Here is a 21,402-nt window from a genome sequence, read left to right as displayed (position 1 = left end):
TCTACCATTGTGGCTTGTTCAGGAGGGTCACACTTCTTAAGAAAGGCCACATTAAGGCTCGTTTGAGTTTTTCCAGAATGCACCTTGAAGATTCTGATGCCAAGTGGAAAAAGGTCTTATGGTCAGATGAGCCCAAAATCAAACTATTAAGGTTAGGGTTAACCCACAACTCACCATACCTACAGTAAAGCATGGAGGGGGCAACATCCTGTTGTGGGGGGCCTGGGGCTCTCGTTAGGGTAGAAGGAAAAATGGATGAGGCAAAATACCGTCAACTTCTGGAGGAAAACCTGCTACCCTCTGCCAGAAAGTTGAAGATGGGCAGAATGTTCACCTTTCAACGTGACAACAACCCGAAGCACACAGCAAAATGGACCACAAAGTGGCTGAAGGAGAAAAAAGTGAATGTCCTTGTGTGGCCAGTCAGAGCCCAGACCTAAATCACACTGAAAATCTGTGGAAAGATCTGAAGATAGCAGACCACCAACACTCACCATCCAATGTGAGCGAACTGGAACAGTTCTGTAAAGAAGAGTGGGGGGCAAATATCTAGGTGTGCAAAGCTGATAGAGAAGAATCAACAGACTCAAGGCTGTCATTAAAGCAAAAGGGGGGTCAACAAAATGACATTGACATTGGGGGGGGGGGGTGATCCTTTATTAATCTCAGTAGGTCTTGTTTTTGATTTTTTATAATTTTTCTGAACTGTAGCTGTGATATCTTTCACTTGGATGTTATAGATTGCATTGAGTAAGTAAAGCTCGAAAAAATATTAGTTTGTGTGTTTTCATTTAAGGCTGTAAAGCAAAAAAATGGGAATATTTCGAAGGGGGGGGGTTCTTTTCTATACCCACTGTACCTACCTATTTATCTATATAGTGCCTTTCCATATCTCTATCTATTGGTCTATATAATGACTTTCCCTACTGGTCCATCACTTAAGATCTGTCGCCTATAAACAGGTGCATCTCAATAATTTCTAAAATCATTGAAAAGTTCATTTACTTCAATAACTCAATTTAAATTACTGAACTCGTGTATTAATATAGATTCATTAGAGGGCTTACCCCCTGCTTACTTCGCTCGCCAACCCCCCTGACCTGCTCTATGTGCCAGCCACTTCACGTCTCTGCCGCTCGCATTGTGAAGAGGAGGGCTGAATGCACACCAAAGAGATGTGGTTGCCCCTCCGACACCAAAACGCTGACACAATGGGAAACAAAAATTTTTTTTTTATTATTTTACCTCCTCTTTGCTCGATTAACTGCTGGCTTGTGATCTTCATCTCACACGGCGCTTCGAACATTTAAACGCCTGTACAGCAGATGTCTTTGTCATCTACTCTTTGTCTTTTATTTCCCACCCTGGGCCTGGTTAAATCTCTTGGCACAAAGTCTCGACTCGCGGGATGTGAGTTTTTGATATTTTTTAGTTTATAATTTAAAAATGGAAAAAGAATCTGAAAATCTAACAACATCACATTAAAGTTTGATAAATTCTGATAAGAATGATACCAAACATATACTGTATATAGGTAGGTTTCAAATAAGCCCGATTTAAAGTGTGACAAAAAATGTGACATAAAATCGTTGCACTTTTAGACTTAGGACTTTATATATAATCTATATATATATAATATAGTAGATTACGCACAGAGTGATATATTTCAAGCGTTTTTTTCTTTTCATTTTGCTGATTATGGCTTATAGGTAATGCAAAGCCAAAATTCAGTATCTCAGAAAATTAGAATATTGTGAAAAAGTTCAATATTGTAGACTCGTGGTGTCCCACTCCATTCAGCTAATTAACCCAAAACAAGTGCAGAGGTGTCCTGAGCCTTTAAATGGTGTCTCAGTCTGGTTCAGTAGGCCACACAATCCATGAGGAAGACTGCTGACTTGACAGTTAGTTGTCCAGAAGTCTGTCATTACACCCTCCATCCACAAGGAGGCTAAGCCACCAAAGGTCACTGCTAAAGATGCTGGCTGTTCAGAGTGTTTTATCCAAGCAGATTAATGGAAAGTCGAGGGGCAGAAAAGGTGCACAAGCAACAGGGATAAGCACAGCGTTGAGAGGATTGTGAAGCACAGCCCATTCAAGAATTTGGGGGAGGTTCTCAAGGAGTGGACTGCGGCTGGAGTCGGTGCTTCAAGAGCCACCACACACAGACATGTGTATCCGGGACGTGGGCTACAACTGTCACAGCATTTCTTGTGTCAAGCCACATCTGAACCAGAGACAACGTCAGAAGCGTCTTACCTGGGCTAAGGAGAAAATGGACTGGACTGTCGCTCAGTGGCCCAAAATCCTCTTTTCAGATGACAGTCAATTGTCCATTTCATTTGGAAATCAAGGTCCAGAGAGTCTGGAGGAAGAGTGAAGAGAGACACAGAATCCAAGTTGCTTGAGGTCCAGTGTGAAGTTTCAAGTTTCCACAGTCAGTGATGATTTAGGGAGCCATGTCATCTGCTGGTGTTAGTCCACTGTGTTTTATCAAGTCCAAAGTTGGTGCCACCGTCTACCAGGACATTTTGGAGCACTTCATGCTTCCCTCTGCTGACGAGCTTTATGGAGATACCGTTTGCTCAGAGGTTGATGTGCTTGTTGCTTCCTGAGCAGATCTTCTTTACTCCACCCTAGCGGCCCGCTGCTTCTTGTTTTGTTGGCATCTTTTTGTGTTAAAACTGATTAAGTTAGTTTTGTGTTGCAATTACTTAGTACGTTTTCTTTAATTTTTCACTTAATCTGGCACTTAAGTCTTCAATCTGCTTCAAGAATGATTAGCGAAAGTGGTAGGGAATGAGAACGGCGCCCGTACGCATGCGCCGCATGGCCACCCTGCTGCGCGCTGCCGAGAGTTGATTCTACAATAAAATAAAAATAAAAAGAGTAATAAAATCATCACCCCGAAAGCGGATAGTAGATGTCACGTAGTATATGTGTACCAAATTTCAAGTCAATAGGTGAAACAGTTTGCGAGCTACAGGTGATTTAAAATCCTGGACAGACAAACAAACAGCCACGGTAGCGTATTATAGAAGAAGATAGGAGTATCACTTTCTGAATTGAATTACTGAAATAAATTACCTTTTGGATGATATTCTAATTTATTGAGATGTACCTGTAGTGCCTTCATATCTGTCTGTGTGTCAATCAATTGTTTAGTGTTTATTGGTTTATGTATCTATTATATAGTGCCTTTCATATCTGATTATTATATAGTGCCTTTTACAGCTGTCTGTCTACTATATAGTGCCTTTCATATCCGACTATTATATAATGCCTTTCATAGCTGTCTCTATTATATAGTGCCTTTTATAGCTGTCTATTATACAGGGCCTTTCATAGCTGTCTATTATATAGTGCCTTTCATAGCTCTGTCTACTATATAGTGCCTTTCATATCTGTCTTTCTATTATATAGTGCCTTTCATATCTGACTATTATATAGCACCTTTCATAGCTGTCTGTTATATAGTGCCTTTCATATCTGACTATTATATAGTGCCTTTCATATCCAACTATTATGTAGTGCCTTTCATAGCTGTCTCTCTATTATATAGTGCCTTTCATATCCGACTATTATATAGTGCCTTTCATGTCTGTCTGTTTATGTATCTTATATAGTGCCTTTCTCAGCTGTCTGTGTATCTGTTATTTTGTGCCTTCATATCTCTGCTGTCCGTTTTTTTTAGTGTCTTTCATTATCTATCTATCCATCCATCCTAATCTAATCTGTTGGCACCCCTGGTAAGGAGGAGTAAAAAGATTTGTAAATAAAAATCCCCTTTTGATGAATTCCCTTAATCTATCACTGAAAAATCTGACAAGTCCATCTCTTAATTGAAGTCAATTTATTCTGAGAAAAAAATGATCCCTCATCAAGAAGTATTTCTTTCATTTTAACAAAACAGCATGTGCCATGATTGTTGGCACCTTTAGAAATTATTATGAACAAAATGTTCACCAGATGCCACCTCCATGCCAACAGATAATTTGGAAGGCATGCCAGCAGAAAGAGCCTGTCCTGTCATTTAACCAGGAGTTTGTTAAACGCTACCAAGTTCTGTGGTCAGACAAAACAACAACATGAGCTTCATGGCAATAAACACTCCAGGACGGCTGTACGGTAAAGACCCCGATCCCCACGCTCAAGTATGGTGGAGGTTCTGTGATGTTTTGCAGCTCTGTTTTAACCTGAGGCCCTTGTTAGGGTATTTGGCATCATGGACTCAATGAAATAGCAGTAGATTTGAAATTTAAATCTGTTTATCTCTGCTTAGAAACTAAAATGGGGGGCAATCGTTGGATCCTCTAGCAGGACGATGATTTATAACGTGAAACTTGGAGTACGCACAGATTGATGCATCTGGATTTCTTTGTGCGTACGCCAAGTTTTAGTGTGAATTCTACACACGGCGTTATACATGAGGCCCCCTGGTGAGGACCAGGCACTGCTCATCACCTGCCTCATGCCATTCCTACAGTGAAGCATGGTGGTGGCAACTTCATGCCATGGGGACAGAGAGACTGCTCCGGATTGGATGCAGCCAAATCCAGAGAGGTCCTTGAAGAACAATTGCTCCGAGTGTAGACCACCTCAAACTGGGGTGACAGGTCAATGACCTGAAGCAAATAGCCAAGACAATGCTGGAGTGGCATTGGGACAAGTCTCAGAGTGTCCTTGAATGGCCCAGCCAAGGCCATGTGTAATTCTCTCTCTTCTCTGTGTGTATATGTATGTGTGTATGTACTATATATATATATATATATATATATATATATATATATATATATGTCATATCTCATGTATATATTTATCTTAGTAAAAGGATAACTGTTTGTCCAGTTGCTATGTTTCTATCATTCCAACAGAGGGCACATCACAATTACAGTAATAGAATGCATTGCATTTGTCATTCCAACAGAGGGCCCTTCACACTCATTAAAACTGATTTTAACAAATCCCATACCAAACAGCATGTAACTCTTCTGCAGAAGCTGGATGATTCTTATTTCGGGAGCAGAAAATGAAACAAGACAAAAACGGAGTACACGCCAGGGTCAAAACCAAGCCAGAAACACAACACAAGACAAGAATCAGAATCGTAAACTGGAAAGTAAGTTAGAAGACTAAGAATGAAAATACTAAGAAGCGCATGGTAAGTCTTTTAGTTTTATCCGAAGCACAGATACTTGAGTGGAACATAAATTACCTTCTTAAAGTGTCATGCAAATGATGCCACATGAGCTCTGGAGACTTTTGGGAGATAACTGCAGCAACATGCGACGCAAAAGTCAAAAAACGGCCGTTTCAATTTACTTTGCCATGTCCGACTCTTCTATGCCACTGTTGGAGGACTGCTATTTTTGGCATCGTCTTTATTGTTGATGCTCGTAGTAGTAGGGCGTTGTATCGTGTTAGCCATTCTGATTGTAGTGAGAAGTCAAGCAAAATGACCCCTTTGATTACATTCATTACATTACACCTTTTATTACATCTCGCCTGAAGAAGGGGCCTGAGTTGCCTCGAAAGCCTGCATATTGTAATCTTTTTAGTTAGCCAATAAAAGGTGTCATTTTACTTGACTTCTCACTATGTTGATGTGCGTTTTATTGTTGGACTGTGTAGGTCGTCAGCCGTCGCTAATATGCGAAAATAATATGAAAGAATATAATCGGTCATTCGCATTGAGTCCGAGTGTTCGTAGGTCTGTATTGTCGCGTTGCCCAGGGCCCTTTTTGTGCCACTGATTGTGCTGTGCTGATTGCAGACAGTGCAGGAGCCGCTGAGACGCACAACATAAGCATTGCTTTGTGCTCCAGTCTTGTCCGGACAAATTTTTCTAAGCAAAATAAAAATAGGGTTGGCACCCTGCCCGGGATTGGTTCCTGCCTTGTGCCCTGTGTTGGCTGGGATTGGCTCCAGCAGACCCCCGTGACCCTGTGTTCGGATTCAGCGGGTTGGAAAATGGATGGATGGAATCTCCACAAGGGGCTGCAGTAATGCGCTCTGACCACTAGAGGGCGCTTGTCTAGACCGCCTATGCCCAGAAACAGCCCTGCATGGACCACCAGCAGCCCATTCAAAGTCCTAGAAATCTTAATTCCACCTTTCACTTCGGACTTTATGGAAATTGAGAAATTCTGAGAGCGTGGCGTCCGCCATTCGTTAAGAAAGCGAATCGGCGCAGACGCTTTAAAAACCGCTTGATTTAAATAAATAAATAAATAAGAAAAGGAAGGACACGAATCTCGCTCTGTTTTTTAATGTATATTTTTTTCTGCATTAAAGAACAAATACAACTTTTTAAAATACTTGTATTCAGAATGTTTTTAATTTACAATACACAAAGGCAAATGCACGTTTTTTTTTCTTTTCCAATACACGTTGCTTGTATTAAATCGGCATTAAATCAATTACAAAAAATGAACAGCATTACAGTGTAATTAGAAAACGTGGAGTATAAGGGTTGTGTTAACATTATAACATATTTAACCGTGTATAAAGATTTTTTTTTATTTATGTACTATTTAAAAGAGATTAAAGATTTAATTAGCAGGTCTAATTCCAACCTGAAAGCCACCAATGAAGTACGAGATTAAAAAATTACATTTATGGATAAAATATTTACCTAAAATGATAATACTGCACACCATTTTTAAAAGTAAATCTGAGGATCTTTGCATTTAAAAAACAACCATTTGCACATGTTAATCCAAAATGTAGAAAAAAATAAAGAAAAAATAAACGTTCTGAAGTTTCAATCACTTTTAAACAGAACGTGCAGATATTATCATCCATCCCAAATTTTAATGTTGGAAATTCTTTACAAATGTTTCTATTATTCATAATCGTAAAGTGCGTTCCCTTCGCTTTAGGAGGCATGGGAAAAGAAATATATATTTTTCTAATACTAGCCTGCTCATGTTTCGCATGATTATTGAGATTACATCTTCTGCTCAATCTTTCCATCCATCTTCCAAACCGCTTTATTCTGAGCAGGGTCGCGCGGGTCTTCGGCTTTCTGAACTTGGAATGTTTGGGGTTTTTTTTTTTAGTATGAGGAGTTCTTACAAAAATAATTCCACGTCCAAACAAGAATAGAGCAATCATCAATGTATTGATTTTACAATCTAGTTACAGTTTCCGAGTATTGGAAATTGTAATAAAGCGCAGTTTAAATGGGAAGCTCGACCACTAGATGCGCGCGCCGCTCCCGCTAGTGCCAGGCGCGCGCAGCGCATGACTGTGTCGCGCTTACTCTTGACGTGGCAGCGCTCGTGGGCGGCCATTGTGTTGTGACGTCACGCGAAGGGGCGGTAGTCTGTTTGGACGGGCCCCAGAGCGCAGGCGGACGAGTGTCGCGGTGGCGTCTGAGAGGGAGTAGTAATACTGTTGGTATGTCAAATATTTGTTTAAATACTACTAAAAGGTGCACGTTTGTTTTCGAAGTGAAAGGGAAGGACGCTGATGACAGTAAGGAGGACTGGGGTGTACGAGGAGTTGAGGGTCCTTGGGCGGGGGGGGGGTCTCCTGTTGTGGGCGAGGCGCGGGGGCCCGGTACATACCGAGAATCTGTAGGTGTTACATTGGAGTTTGCAGGGCTGGTGACAGGCGAGCGGTCGCGGTGTTCACTCGTAGCTGTTGTGAATGCTCGGTGATTGTTTGTAGTTTGGATTTTTCTTGTCGCGTGTCTGCCTTGGTGCTTTGGCTTCTTCAGTGCACGACAAACGTGGCAGTCGAGTCGCCTGCCGGGTGCAACGTTGGCGTGGAAGCGTTCAGAGTCCAAGCGGCGCACTACACGCCGGGGATGCCGCTATAGCGACTGAAGCCCAGCAGTATTCTTATTTTTAGTGCTTACCGCTGTGTAATTTAGCAGAGCGGTGATTCTTTTTAATTCAGGACTTACATGTAGAGCCTTTTTAGCGGATAAATCTCGTAGAAGTAAACGGTGAAGTACCCGGGATGCGAACCGCTATAAAAATAGTGGAAACAAAATGAAGCGATAGGACTTGGCCAGGTCGTTCTGATGGAACTGCGACCTCCCTGGAACCTTGTGCTTAAAACAAAATAATGTGCCGTCCAACAATCAATAAAATGTGGAAAGTTTTGGATCATAAGGCTGCTTTTTGACGTGAGTCATTTTTTAAATATTCAGGAGAGTTGATTGCGATCGCTGCGCTTTTGTTTTTGCTGTAATTCCGTTATTTAAGGAGCCCTCCCAGTTTATGGTTTTTGTGGGTGAGTTAAGAGGCACAACGTGGGTCCAGTAAGGAAGATGGTTAGGCTGTACTGTATTGGGGGTACGCTGCCCTTGAACTTCCTTTGAAAGTGCACGTCGTTATTCAGAAATAAGCATTTAGTGTAATGGAGGAATTCTGATTTTCTTTCAGTAATTTCAGCAAACTGTAAACTTGCAGGATAAAGATCAAAAATGTAATCTTCTTCAGCAAAGTCTATCTATCTATGTAATACAATAAAAAAAAAACTGCTTGAATTGTTTTGTGGCCTAATAGCAGAGGAGCTATGAAAGTTAAACATGAAGTGCAAGATTTCAAACATTGTAATCCATTCCAAATTTTAAGTTTAGAAACTCTTTACAGGTGTGTATTAATAATCTTCATGTGTATTTCCTGTGCTATACAGAATAAATCGTCTACTTAATCCATTCCATCTTCCAAACCTACTTTGACCTGAACAGGGTTAGAGGGTCTTCTGCTAAATAAACTAGGATTTTTTTTTTTAAGATATCCATCCATCCATTTTCCAACCCGCTGAATCTGAACACAGGGTCACGGGGGGTCTGCCGGAGCCAATCCCAGCCAACACAGGGCACAAGGCAGGAACCAATCCCGGGCAGGGTGCCAACCCACCGCAGGACACACACAAACACACCCACACACCAAGCACACATAATAGGGCCAATTTAGAATCACCAATCCACCTAACCTGCATGTCTTTGGACTGTGGGAGGAAACTCACGCAGACATGGGGAGAACATGCAAACTCCACACATGGAGGACCCGGGAAGCGAACCTCAGGTCTCCTAACTGCGAGGCAGCAGCGCTACCACTGCACCACCGTGCCGCCCTACTTTATTAAGATATGCTTTTATAAAAATATGATTACACATCCAATCATGAAAGGGGCAAGCATCAATATATTAGTTTTTTTGCAGTCTAGTTTCGTTATCTGAGGATGAAATCCAGCCAATAAATAAATAAAATCTGAAAAGGTTTGGATCATAAGGCTGCTTTTTAATATGCACTTTTTTTTTTTTTTTAAATATTCACGCGTGTTGATATTGCTCACTTCTTTTTTTTTATTTTTTTTTTGCTGTTATTCCGTTATTTGAGGAGCCCTCCCAGTTATGAGTTTTGTGGGTGAGTGAAGAGACACAATGAGGGTCCAGTAAGTAAAATGGTTAGACTATGTTGGGGGTACACAGCCCTTGAACTTCCTTTGAAAGTGCACATCTTTATTCAGATATAAGCATTTAGTTTAATGGAGGAATTCAGATTTTCTGTCAATAAATTAAGCAAACTTAACCCCCTTCTTTATCCTGAGCAGGGCTGCGGGTCCTCTGCCTAATAAACAAAGAAAGTGTTTTTGTTATTATTACTAGCCGTCCCCCGCGGCTCTGCCAGGATAGTGAGGAGGGTCCCACCTGGCTCCCCACTTCTGACGTCATGCTACCCCCTCCCCTCGGTCCACAGCCTCTGTCTCAGATTAGCGTGAATATATCTCCCCTGCATGCGAACTCTGATTCGTAGCGCGATGAGAGAAGTTGCAGAATCAACCGGAATGTTCAAGCAAATTATAGAAAAAAACCCGAACCAAACTTTTTTTAGGTTGTTCTCCCGTTCGCTAGCTAAGCGGAGGGTAAGGTACACGCCCTGAGGCTGGTGCGTGAGTGAGGAGGGCCTCGGCCCACTGCGTGTCTCTCAGATTTGCGCGAGTAAAACGGAACCACAAGTGAACTATGATACTTAGTGCGATGAGAGAAGTTGCAAAATCAATTTAAATCTGTGAGGTAGTTCTCTCGTGAAAAATGGACAGACAGACAGACGTACGTTGGATTTTATATTTTACTAGCCTTCGTCTGTGTATTAGTGAAGCAGGACAGTGAGGAGGGTCCCACCCGGCTCCCCACTCCTGACGTCACTCTGCTCCCTCCCCTCGGCCCGTAGCCTCTATCTTGGATTAGTGTGAATGTACCGCTCCTGCAAGCGAACTCTGATTCTTAGCACAATGAGAGAAGTTGCAAAATCAACCGGAATGTTCAAGCAAATTATAGAAAAGAAGAAAAAAAAAAGATCTAAATCCGTTAAGTAGTTCTCTCGTTCGCTAAGTAAGCAGAGTTAAGGTTACACCCCGAGGCAGACGTGTGAATGAGGAGGGCCCCGCAGCCCGATGAGCATCTCTCGGATTCGTGCCAAATCGGTACCGCAAGCGTACTATGATACTTAGCGTGATGACAGAAGTCACAAAATCAACGGAATGTTCAAGCAAATTCTAGAAAAAAGTCCGATCTAAATCCATTAAGTAATTCTCTCGTGAGAAGCGGACAGACATACAAACGGGTCTAAAAAGCTATAAGAAATTTTGCGCTTGGACCATGAAATTTTTAAAACCGTTTCTTAGCGAGCACCTATGGGCCAAGGGTAACCTACATTCTAAATTTCAAGTCCTGAGACTTCATGGTTCGGGTGATTTCGTGATGAGTGAGTCCGTGGTATTTGGTTTTATATATATAGATTATTATTAAGAGAGGTCCTTCTAAAAAATATTACACGTACAATCAAGGAAAGGAGAAACATTAATATATAGATCTTGCAATCTGTTTGCACTTTCTGAGGATTTGAAAGATTCTCTTGCAAGGTAAACACAGTTTTAAAAGAAAATAAAAATCCAGCCAACAAATAAATAAAATCTGAAAAGGTTTGGATCATTAGGCTGCTTTTTCATGTGCATCATTTTTTTTTTTTTTTTTTTTAATAACCACAAGCGTTGATAGCAGTCGCTCCTTTTTATTTGTTACTAGCTCTAATACCCGCCATTGCCCAGGAGGAAAATTTTTTTTTTATTTAATTGTGAAAAATATAATGGAAAAAAAATACAACTTTAAAAACAAAAATAAATGAACAAACAATGAAGACTCACTAATGTGCCTGTATTGTTCACTGAAGTGCCTTGTTATATACAATGTGTTTAGTTTTTCCATCTTTAGCCAATGTATAAAGGTTCTTGGGACTTTCCACCCTTGAACATGCCACATAAAGTTGTCCATGAATGAATGTGTTAAAAAAACCAAAAAACTTCCTATTACATTTTTACAAAAAAATTGTAACACCAACACGTTGGCTATGATGCTGCGAAACAAATGACGTTTCATTCTTCTTCTTTCAGCTGCACCCATTAGGAGTCGCCACAGTGGATCATCTTCTTCCATATTTTCATGTCCTCGTCATCTTGTTCTGTCACACCCATCACCTGCATGTCCTCTCTCACCACATCCATAAACCTTCTCTTAGACCTTCCTCTTCTCCCCTTCCCTGTCAGCTCTATCCTTTTCACCCTTCTCTCATTATACCCCTCATGTCTCCTCTGCACATGTCTAAACCAACGCAATCTCGCCTCTCTGACTTTGTCCCCAAGCTGTCCCACCTGAGCTGACCCTCCAATGTCCTCATTTCTAATCCTGTCCATCCTCGTCACACCCAATGCAAATCTTAGCATCCTTAACTCTGCCACCTCCAGCTCTGTCTCCTGTGCCACCGTCACCATCCCATATAACATAGCTGGTCTCACTACCGTCCTGTAGACCTTCACTGTCACTCTTGCTGATACCCGTCTGTCACAAATCACTCCTGACACTCTTCTCCACCCATTCCATCCTGCTTGCACTCCCTTTTCTTCACCTCTCTTCCACAATCCCCATTACTCTGTACTGTTGATGAATAAACAAAAATTGCAAGGAGAGCAACTGAACCCACAAAATACATATATGATGTGTATGGAAGATATAAAATTGCTTACTTATCTGATATATAATATAATAGATACCCTGAACTGATCAAAATATAATCGCGGAATACATTCAAGGTAGTGTAAAAAAACGATGGGAAAAGCGAAGGTTTTTTGACAGGTTAATTTTTAAGTTTTTACATGCAGAATTCTTGATGACAAAAAAAAGTCCATTAAATTAATATTATTAGGTTGATTTAATTCTGTTACCACTACATCATTGTTACAATAACAAGATGAAAATATTATTAACAAAAACAAAGATTCAACGACAAACAAATAATACTACTTTTTTCATGATAAAATTGTCGGTTGCTTTTACGTAGCACGCAGGCAACGTTCCGAGCGTCAACTGGGTGATAACATACATACAAGACCACAAGATTGTTACAGTCTGCTTTATACTGTATATAAGATTGTTATTGAGTTATTTAAGGGATCCTCCAGCATAAGATTTTTTAGTTTAGTTTTGTGGGTGAGTGAGGATGCCATCACCCTAACTGGACCCAGCACGACCAGTAAGTAGATGGTTAGATTGTATTGGGGATAAGCAGTTTTTGAAGTTCATTTTAAAATGCAAGTAATAATGTGTTTATATGTGTGTGTGTGTGTGTGTGTGTGTGTATATTTTATATATATATATATATATATATATATATATATATATATATATATATATATATGGTTGAAATAGTTTTCTGTCAAATAATGCAAAGAGTATGCGACACGTGTTTCGCCCTAATTCTGGGCTCATCAGGCGTACACACTCACTGCACCCCCCGAGGTTCGATTCCCGAGAAGGGGGGTGCAGTGAGTGTGTACGCCTGATGAGCCCAGAATTAGGGCGAAACACGTGTCGCGTACTCTTTGCATTATTTGACAGTAAACTATTTCAACCATTCTATGATCTGCTTCTCGCAACTGAAAGAGGGCACCGTGGCGGATGTTAGCCGACTTGCTGACCAACCACAAGCGTTACCTGGTAGGTAACCACCTATACGATCAGATTGTGATTCAGACTACGAATGCCATGCCATATATATATATATATATATATATATATATATATAAATAATGTGTGTGTCTGTGTTTAGATTTAAAATTAGTTTTTTTCCCTCCTAGGCCCAATAACGGGTGACAATATGGCAACCTTCCAGGAGTTCATTCAGCAGAATGAGGACCGGGATGGGGTTCGATTTAGCTGGAATGTCTGGCCATCTAGCCGCTTGGAGGCTACCAGAATGGTGGTTCCAGTGTCTGTCCTCTTCACACCATTAAAGGAACGTCCCGATTTGCCACCCATTCAGTATGAGCCTGTGCTGTGCAGCAGAGCAACTGTCGTGCTGTTCTCAATCATTATGGTAGGTGTCAATGCTATCTTCTCTGGTTTTCTTCTTGTGCTATAACAGTAGAGCACTATACTAATACCTTAATATTCAAAAGAGAATATTTGAATGGAAAATAAAAAAAGTATTTTAATTTTTGCATGTTGTAGAACATTAAATGCTGTATGTGCCGTGTCAGGTTCAAGCTTATTGTCATATGAGTACAGTACATAGTACAAAGAAATTGTGACTTGTCACTGTTCTGAGGACACATGCAATAATACAGCACCAACAAAGACATACGTATACATTTGTTTCGAACGATGTGTATGTACAATCTGTTATTTAATAAAATGCTAAGTTGTGTGTCTGGTTCTGCTCACCAATCTGGTCAGTCAGTTTGGCTTTAGGGAGCTGATAGAGTTGAAGTCGTAAGCAATTCTTGGGTTACTGTAGTCGGAATCAGTTAAAGGTACCGGCTCTGACTAAATGTAAACTGTAATATAATGTGTTACTTTCTGATTTCACATATACAATGACAATTTAGTTATTCTTTTCTATGACCATACAGTTGTGTTTTCTAAATGCTCTCTTTTTCCCATCCACGCTGCTACATGAATTTACACAGTTCAGAGAACATATCCAGTGGCCAGAAAACTCCCATTTCAGTGTGGACGAAAGGCCAAACAAATATTAAAAATGTGCTGGAGCTTGGGTTGTGAAGTCGAAAGCAATTATGGAGCTCCTGGAGTCGGAATTGGTAAAAGTGTACTGACTCCGACTAAATGTAAATTGTAATGTAACGTGTTAAAATTTCTAAATTCACATATATAAAGATTTAATTAGGACTCTTCAAAATTTTTCGCTTTTGTCTTTTTTTTTGTAATTTAGTAAGTTTATTTTTTTGTTTGTAAGACACAACAGCATTGCTACAGCCTTTCACACTGGAACAGATTGAGGTTATTTTATAGTGGCTGGTGTGCCAATCCTGCCACCAACCCCCAAGTTTTCTCTGTTAATTGGAGGACCTCCTTGCAGGGCTGGATGCAGATTAATGTCAAAACCAGGAGGAAGCAATTGCAGATTAAGGGTCTCGCTCAAGGGCCCAACAGAGCAGAGTCACTTCTGGCGTTTACAAGATTCAAACCAGCAACCTTCCGATTGCCAGTGCAGATCCCTCGCCTCAGAGCCACCACTCTGCCCATAGTCAGAGTTGGAGTCAAAGGTTTTGTCGATTCCACAGACCTGTTTGGCTTTGGTGATGCAATTGAAAGGGGGATAGTGTGAGACACATGAGGAGGAGTTAAGGTGTTGCAAGTAACACTGAGAGTTGCCTTCACAGACAGGAAATGTAAAAGCAGACAGGAGGCAAGAAAGGTGCCTCGAAAAAAAATGACAGAGCGCCCAAGAATGCAGGCTGGAATGCACTTGAGAGGGAGAGTGCCAGGGCAAGAGAGGTTTAGGCACACAAGGATTCTGAGGAAAGACAGTGAAGGTGCACACAGAGCAAGAGATATCAAATATTTTAAAATGTATTCTGTTCTGTTCGGTCCTCAAAAGGTAACACGGCTAGTATGCATTAAATTTTAAATTAAATTACTTTAACTTTCACTAGATGTGAATTTCCATTACATGTGGGTCTTAGAAATCTGTCCATCATATGACAAGGTTCTACTCTACTAAAATTTTATTGTTTCAAATGAAACTGATAGTAAATCCATGATGATCTGTTACAATAGATGCTAAATGCCAATATAAATATTATTAAAATGTGTGTGCTGCTATTTAGTTTTATTATTTTCTAACATTATTATGCTATTATTAGTTTTACTATATCACAGTAATACTTTTTGTTGTCCCCTAGCCAAGTAGACTACAGAGCAAAACTCTGGGCCTGCAATTTTTGCTACCAAAGAAATCAGGTAAATATTTTGTAACATTTTAACATACCAACAAGTGTATACAGTATACTACTGCTTTGTTGTCCTTGTAACTTTGAGATTCTTTACTTGTCACTTTAGTTTCCACCAACCTATGCTGGAATTTCAGAGATGAATCAGCCTGCAGAGCTTCTGCCACAGTTTTCTACGATTGAGTATGTAGTACAGGTAATTTTTTTTTTTTTTATTGCATGTCACATATTAAGTTAAAGACACCTTGTAGAATGTTTACCGTGTGTAGCCAGTAGATCAAGAGAGTGATGTTAACTTGTATAAGACATATGAGAGGGCACATCTGGCGTACAGTGTGTAGTTTTTGGTCTTGATACCGTAAGAGAACATAACAGTGCTAGAGAAAATCAAGAGAAGAGTTACCACGTCAATTCTAGGACAGAGGGCTTTGATGAACAATTAAGAGACCTTTAGTTTTTCATCTTAAGCAAATGAAAATTAAGTGGTAACATGATGAAAGTTGTGAGGGCGGTGATGATCAGCTGTTATTTTAAAAGCAACTCTTAAGCAGGCAGGTTCAGGCATGGAATATTCCTTCACAAAGAATTTTGCACCCATGGAACTAATTAGTTGGCTAAGTATTGTTGTGTGACAATAATGTTGGAAACATTAAGGTAGGCTAGCTGTGCTTCTTGTCTAAGATGTGTTGGAATCTAATTAATCCACATAGACCTCGGTGTTAAAGTTTGTAGTGCGCCATGCAGTGCGTCTTTCTGTCTGTCTATCCATCTATCTATCTATCTATCTTATAAGCCATTTGGTATGGGATTTGTAAAAGCAGTGTTAATGTTTGTGATGCACCATCTGTTGGAATAACAAATGCAATACATTTTATTACTGAAAATATTTGTGATCTTTTAGAATGACAGTCATAGCAACCAGATGGTCACACAGATAGACACTTCACCTTTTACTAAGGTAAATAGGAGTTTACAAGTTATGCTGAGGTAAATTATTTCTTGTCAAAAAAAGTTTATATTTAACTTCCAGAAATGATTATTTTTAGTATCTATAAACACTAAACAGTTATGCATTTAATTTTTATCATCATTGGCGTAGTGGGCGGCTTTTTTCAAAATGCATAGAAGTGTATACTTTAATAATTCCTTTCTTTCTTCACACAGTGCACTTCTTTACTGGGCTTAAATGCACAGGAACCTTAACAAATGTGTCTTTCTTTTTAGAGAGGACCCCAGATGCCTTTAATATTTCTCTATGTTGTGGACACCTGCATGGAAGATGAAGATCTGCAGGCGCTGAAGGAGTCATTACAGATGTCTCTCAGCCTTTTACCTCCTACGGCTTTAGTTGGACTTATTACCTTTGGCAGGATGGTTCAGGTTCATGAACTTGGTTGTGAAGGAATTTCAAAGAGTTATGTATTTAGGGGTACAAAAGATCTCACAGCTAAACAGCTTCAGGTTAGTTAGTCATTTTTGTGTTAAATACTTTCATTAAATACGCATTTTTCAGGTTCTAATGTGATTTCTTAACCCTTTCTTTTCTCAGGAAATGTTGGGTTTGTCTAAGCCAGTAACAGCTCAGGCTAGTCGAGGTGCCCAGGTGCAGCAACCGCCTCCATCCAACAGGTAAACTGTCACAATTTCCAGTTTTCAAAGGAAGTCAGAAAAGCTTGTATGGTGAAGAAAAAAAAAAAGTCCATCTATTTTCTACGTGTTATCTAGGGGTCCAGGTCATTGGGGCAGCAGTCTAAGCAAAGATGCCCAGGCGTCCTCTTTTCCTGCCACCTACTCCTCTTCAGGCGAACTGAGGTGTTCCCAAGCCAACTGGAAAATATAATGTCTACGTGTGTCCCAAGTCTGCCCCTAGGTCTCCTGCCAGTTGGATATACCCAGAACACCTCCGTCTGGAGGGGCATGGGGATAAGGAGGGCATCTTAATTAGATGTCTAAACCACCTCAAGCATCGTCTTTCAATGTGGAGGAGCAATGAGTCTACTTTGAACTTTACTGAAATGTCTGCGCTCCTTGTTAATCCTTGATAATTTTTCATTTGTTATTAATAATTCCTCTGTCTCCCCTTCCCCACAGGTGTCATCCTTGACAGTACTTTATTCTTTCAGTCCCACATCAATAACATCTCCCGGTCTGCATATTTCCACTTGCGTAACATTAATCATATTCGCCTCTCCCTCACTCCCCACACCACTGCTATCCTTGTTCATAGCCTTGTCACTTCTCGTCTGAAATTTCCAATTCCCTTTTCTTTGGTCTTTCTTGCAAATCTCTTTATAAGCTTCAACTGGTCCAGAATTCAGCTGCCCACCCTCATCATTACTAGAACCTCCTCTATTCACCATATCACTCCTGTTTTGCAGCAGCTTCATAAGCTTCCAGTTAAGTTCTGCATTCAATTTAAAATTCTTCTGTTAACTTTTAAGGCTCTCCACAACCTCGCCCCTCCATATCTGTCTGACCTCCTCCATGTTGCCAGTCCCTCCCCTTAGGTACCCTTAGATCCTCTTCCTCCATCCACTTGACTGTCCCCTTCATCCATCTTACCACTCTGCTCCCCAGCTCTGGAACTCACTATCATCTGAGCTTAGAAATATTGAATCATTTTCACTTTTTACAAATCTAAACTTAAAACTCATTTGTTTAAGACTGCTTTTTCTCTCTGATTAGATAGATAGATACTTTATTAATCCCAAGGGAAATTCACATACTCCAGCAGCAGCATACTGATACAAAAAAAACAATGTTAAATTAAAGATTGATAACAATGCAGGAAAAAAAAAGACAATAACTTAATATAATGTTAACGTTTAACCCCTTACAACTGCTCTGTCTGATTTTAATTTTTGTATTTTAGTTTTGTTTATAATCTGTGTTTTATCTATTGTTCGGTGTCCTTGACTGTTTAGAAATGCGCCAACAAATAAATAAAATGTAGTATTATTATTATTATTGTTGAGGGTAAATCTAATTTCTGCTGCTTGTAACTGAATTTCCACCTTATTGTGGTGGTGCAGTGTCCCAATGATTCTAGGGGCTATGTTGTCTGGGGAAATTGTCCCTTGTAGGGGTCACCAAAGGCAAATTAGACTAAGTGTTGTTCATATGGCTCTTATGAGAAAGATTCTCAAGGACCTATTAACCCTGTCAGGGGAAAGGGAACACGTAGGGGTTAGTTGGGGAGTGCCTGGTGGTCGGGCCTCTACCAATGAGACAAAACTTATTGTAGAAAAAAAAAATCTAAATTATTTAGCTTATGAGACATGAGTAATATAATTAGAGCTGGAAATCTAAAGTTCCTGTTTATATTTCACAGATTTTTGCAACCTGTACAGAAAATTGACATGAATTTAACTGACCTTCTGGGAGAACTCCAGCGTGACCCATGGCCTGTTCCTCAGGGAAAGAGACCACTACGATCACTGGGGGTGGCTCTTTCTATTGCTGTTGGTCTGCTAGAGGTACCGTTTTTTTTTTTTTCGTTTCTTTTCTAAATCATCTGTAAAGGCCTTGATTCAGGACCTCAGGATGTTAACAGACTTTCCCATTAAAAAATATGATTTAGGCACAAACAGGCCTAGACAGAAACATGTGGAGCTGTTCTCTCAGTATGCAAACAGAGTTTGAGATGTTAGCTATGGTATCCTATTAGTCTGAAATTTACACGTTTGAAGAGGAGAATAACCTGTGCAGCAGCTGTGTGGAATTTTAAGGAAACATTAAAGAGACTTGGAGATTACAGTGCGTAAAATGCTACTGTTTTTAAAAAGGGTTAAAGCAGACAAACTGGACCAGACGCAACTTACACAAGAGTGTTATAAACGTGTGTTACACACTCACTTCTCTCTCTCTCTCTGTCTGCTTGTCCCATGTGAGGGCTGCTTTGGTTATCGTGACCTTTTTATAACCACCATCATGTACAACCAGGCTGAAATAGTGTTATAATCAGAATATTTTGTCTTTAATATTTTCAAACTACTGTTAAGTATGTAACACATTTTTATTAAATGTATTTTTCTTTGTTTTGTAAGTGCACCTTCCCTAATACTGGAGCTCGCATTATGTCTTTCATTGGAGGACCATCCACTCAAGGCCCTGGGATGGTTGTGGGTGATGAACTGAAAGCTCCTATCAGATCTTGGCATGATATTGAAAAAGACAATGCAAAGTTCATGAAAAAAGCAACAAAGGTATATAGTAATGATTTGAATTTAGAGTGTGTCTTTTTTATTATTATGTACAGTCACTTTGGAGAAGTAATCAGAAATGTTCTGTTCTTTGTATTGGCCTTGCCTCTGCAGCTTGCTTTATTTTTTTCTCCCAACATTCACAAGGCATTTCCACAGCATACATAACACATTTCCTTTTCTTTTGTTGTTTTTTGTAATCAGATTTTTTTTTAAGTTCAGTAAACACAAAAAACACATTTAGGAATTGTTGAAAAAAGAACAGATTATAGCCACAGAAGGCAACAACAGCTCCACCAAGAAACTGCCAAGTATAAAGGGTTCCATATTGCATTAAAAACTACTGATGCCCGGGCAGACTGGCAGTGGAGGCCAGACAGAAACAGTGAGAACCAGAGGAGAAAATGAATAAGAGAAGGGGAAAATTAAGGATTAAGATTAGTGGTTAGTTATTAGTATATAAAGGTATACCCTGCTGTTCTTTCTGAGACCCTGTGAAGTGCCTTGAGCATGGGAAAGGGGCTATAGAAATAAAATGTATTATTAATATTTTATTAGCATAATGTGGACCCCTCACCAACCAGCTGTGAACCAAGTGCAGAGCAGCTTGCCAACTTTGTATGTTGGAGCCATATGGTCCATTGAAAGTTGAAGTAGGGTTTGATTAAAGAGAGAGGATTTCCGGAAGTGTACAGGGAGCGAGTCAGGAGATCTCAAGCGAGAGGCTAAAATGAGTATAGCAGAGATGGTACCAGCCAGAATAAACTCCATTGGATAGAAGTCAAGGTAAGAGAAGAGCGGTCCAGGAGCACATTTCCTTTTGAAATACCTAAAAGTTAGTCTTGTCTGCAAGGTCTAATGTGTTATTTGATGTTCACGTTAAGAACTAACAAATGCATCTGCCATTTAAATGATGAACAAAATGCAAAATACTCCAAGGTCTGTGAACGTTGGTGGAAAAAAAAAAGACTTTTGCCCTGCCAAAGTAGATGTCTTAAACAATGTGCCAAATGTATAGTTTGTTAGTATAAAATATGCGGAGGGGTTACATAAAGTGAGTTTTAAAGAAGTCACCCTAAGCGTAGGGGAACTTCTGACTTCAACTGTATTTGTATTCAGCACAGAAGTATGATATTTTGCCTGTCTTATCGATTATGCATTCCTCGCCAGTATGGAAGACAAGCCAAATAACAGCTTTGTTTGAAACTTGCCTCAATTTTTACGTTCTAAAACTGTTGTTAGCAATGCCAGTGTGCAGGTAAGGTTGAGGAGCATGCACTGGTACAGTGCATTTCCGCACCCGCCATAGGACGATCCAGTCAGACTTGCGCTCCAGTCCCGCCCTCTCGAAATGACCCTCTGTCTACTGCAGCCAGGTGTTACATAGGCATCCCCTTGGCCTGGTCCAGCCACTTGGGTCCTGTTAGCTGGATCACCCTCTGTGAATCATGCCACATGGCCGTAGTGCCCTAAGTGACGCTCCCTCACAATGCAGGTCATGTACCTCATTTGGGACTCCCATGAGCAACACAAAGTCACACCAGCGGTACCCAAGGACCCTCCGAAGAGACACACATGAAGGAGTCCAGTCTTCATCTCAGGTCACTGGATGACTTGGACCTTCGTCCTTTTGCAGAGACTAGGCGGCTTTGCCCCCTGTTCTCTTTGCTTGTACTGTATATGTTGTTTTTCCTCATGTATTACTGTGTCTTCCGAAGTTATTCAACTATTAGCACTTGCACATGAATGTAGTGCTGTCATTTGCTTGGCACTACCAATACTGTTAAAAAATAATAATAATAATAGTACTGTTGCGTTTTTGGTCTTTTGATATCGACTTTGTGCTGAAGTATCCATTCTTGTGACGTCCCTAATGCCCCTCACATTTGTCATGAATCACAGAACGTGTAGCTTGGGTTGATTTTGCGTATCC

General features: G+C 40.2%; 1 protein-coding gene across 2 annotated transcripts in view; it reads left to right on the top strand.

The window, feature by feature from the left end:
- The first annotated feature begins 7,287 nt into the window (after positions 1-7,287).
- sec23a (Sec23 homolog A, coat complex II component) overlaps positions 7,288-21,402 on the top strand; it is a 67,089-nt gene continuing 52,974 nt past the window's right edge. Inside the window, exons 1-9 of one of the 2 annotated variants that reach the window (XM_051920030.1) lie at positions 7,288-7,401; positions 13,153-13,367; positions 14,524-14,561; positions 15,220-15,277; positions 15,377-15,463; positions 16,492-16,728; positions 16,817-16,896; positions 18,599-18,743; positions 19,314-19,472. In XM_051920030.1, coding sequence (XP_051775990.1) covers positions 13,173-13,367; positions 14,524-14,561; positions 15,220-15,277; positions 15,377-15,463; positions 16,492-16,728; positions 16,817-16,896; positions 18,599-18,743; positions 19,314-19,472 — 999 coding nt within the window. In that variant the 5' untranslated portion in view covers positions 7,288-7,401; positions 13,153-13,172. Of the gene's footprint in view, positions 7,402-13,152; positions 13,398-14,523; positions 14,562-15,219; positions 15,278-15,376; positions 15,464-16,491; positions 16,729-16,816; positions 16,897-18,598; positions 18,744-19,313; positions 19,473-21,402 lie in introns of both variants that reach the window. The other variant, XM_051920029.1, reaches the window with a different exon arrangement.

The sequence above is a fragment of the Erpetoichthys calabaricus genome, chromosome 16 (assembly GCF_900747795.2).
Source record: "Erpetoichthys calabaricus chromosome 16, fErpCal1.3, whole genome shotgun sequence".
Taxonomy (NCBI): Eukaryota; Metazoa; Chordata; class Cladistia; order Polypteriformes; family Polypteridae; genus Erpetoichthys; species Erpetoichthys calabaricus.
This window is presented reverse-complemented; position numbering and strand designations above follow the sequence as displayed.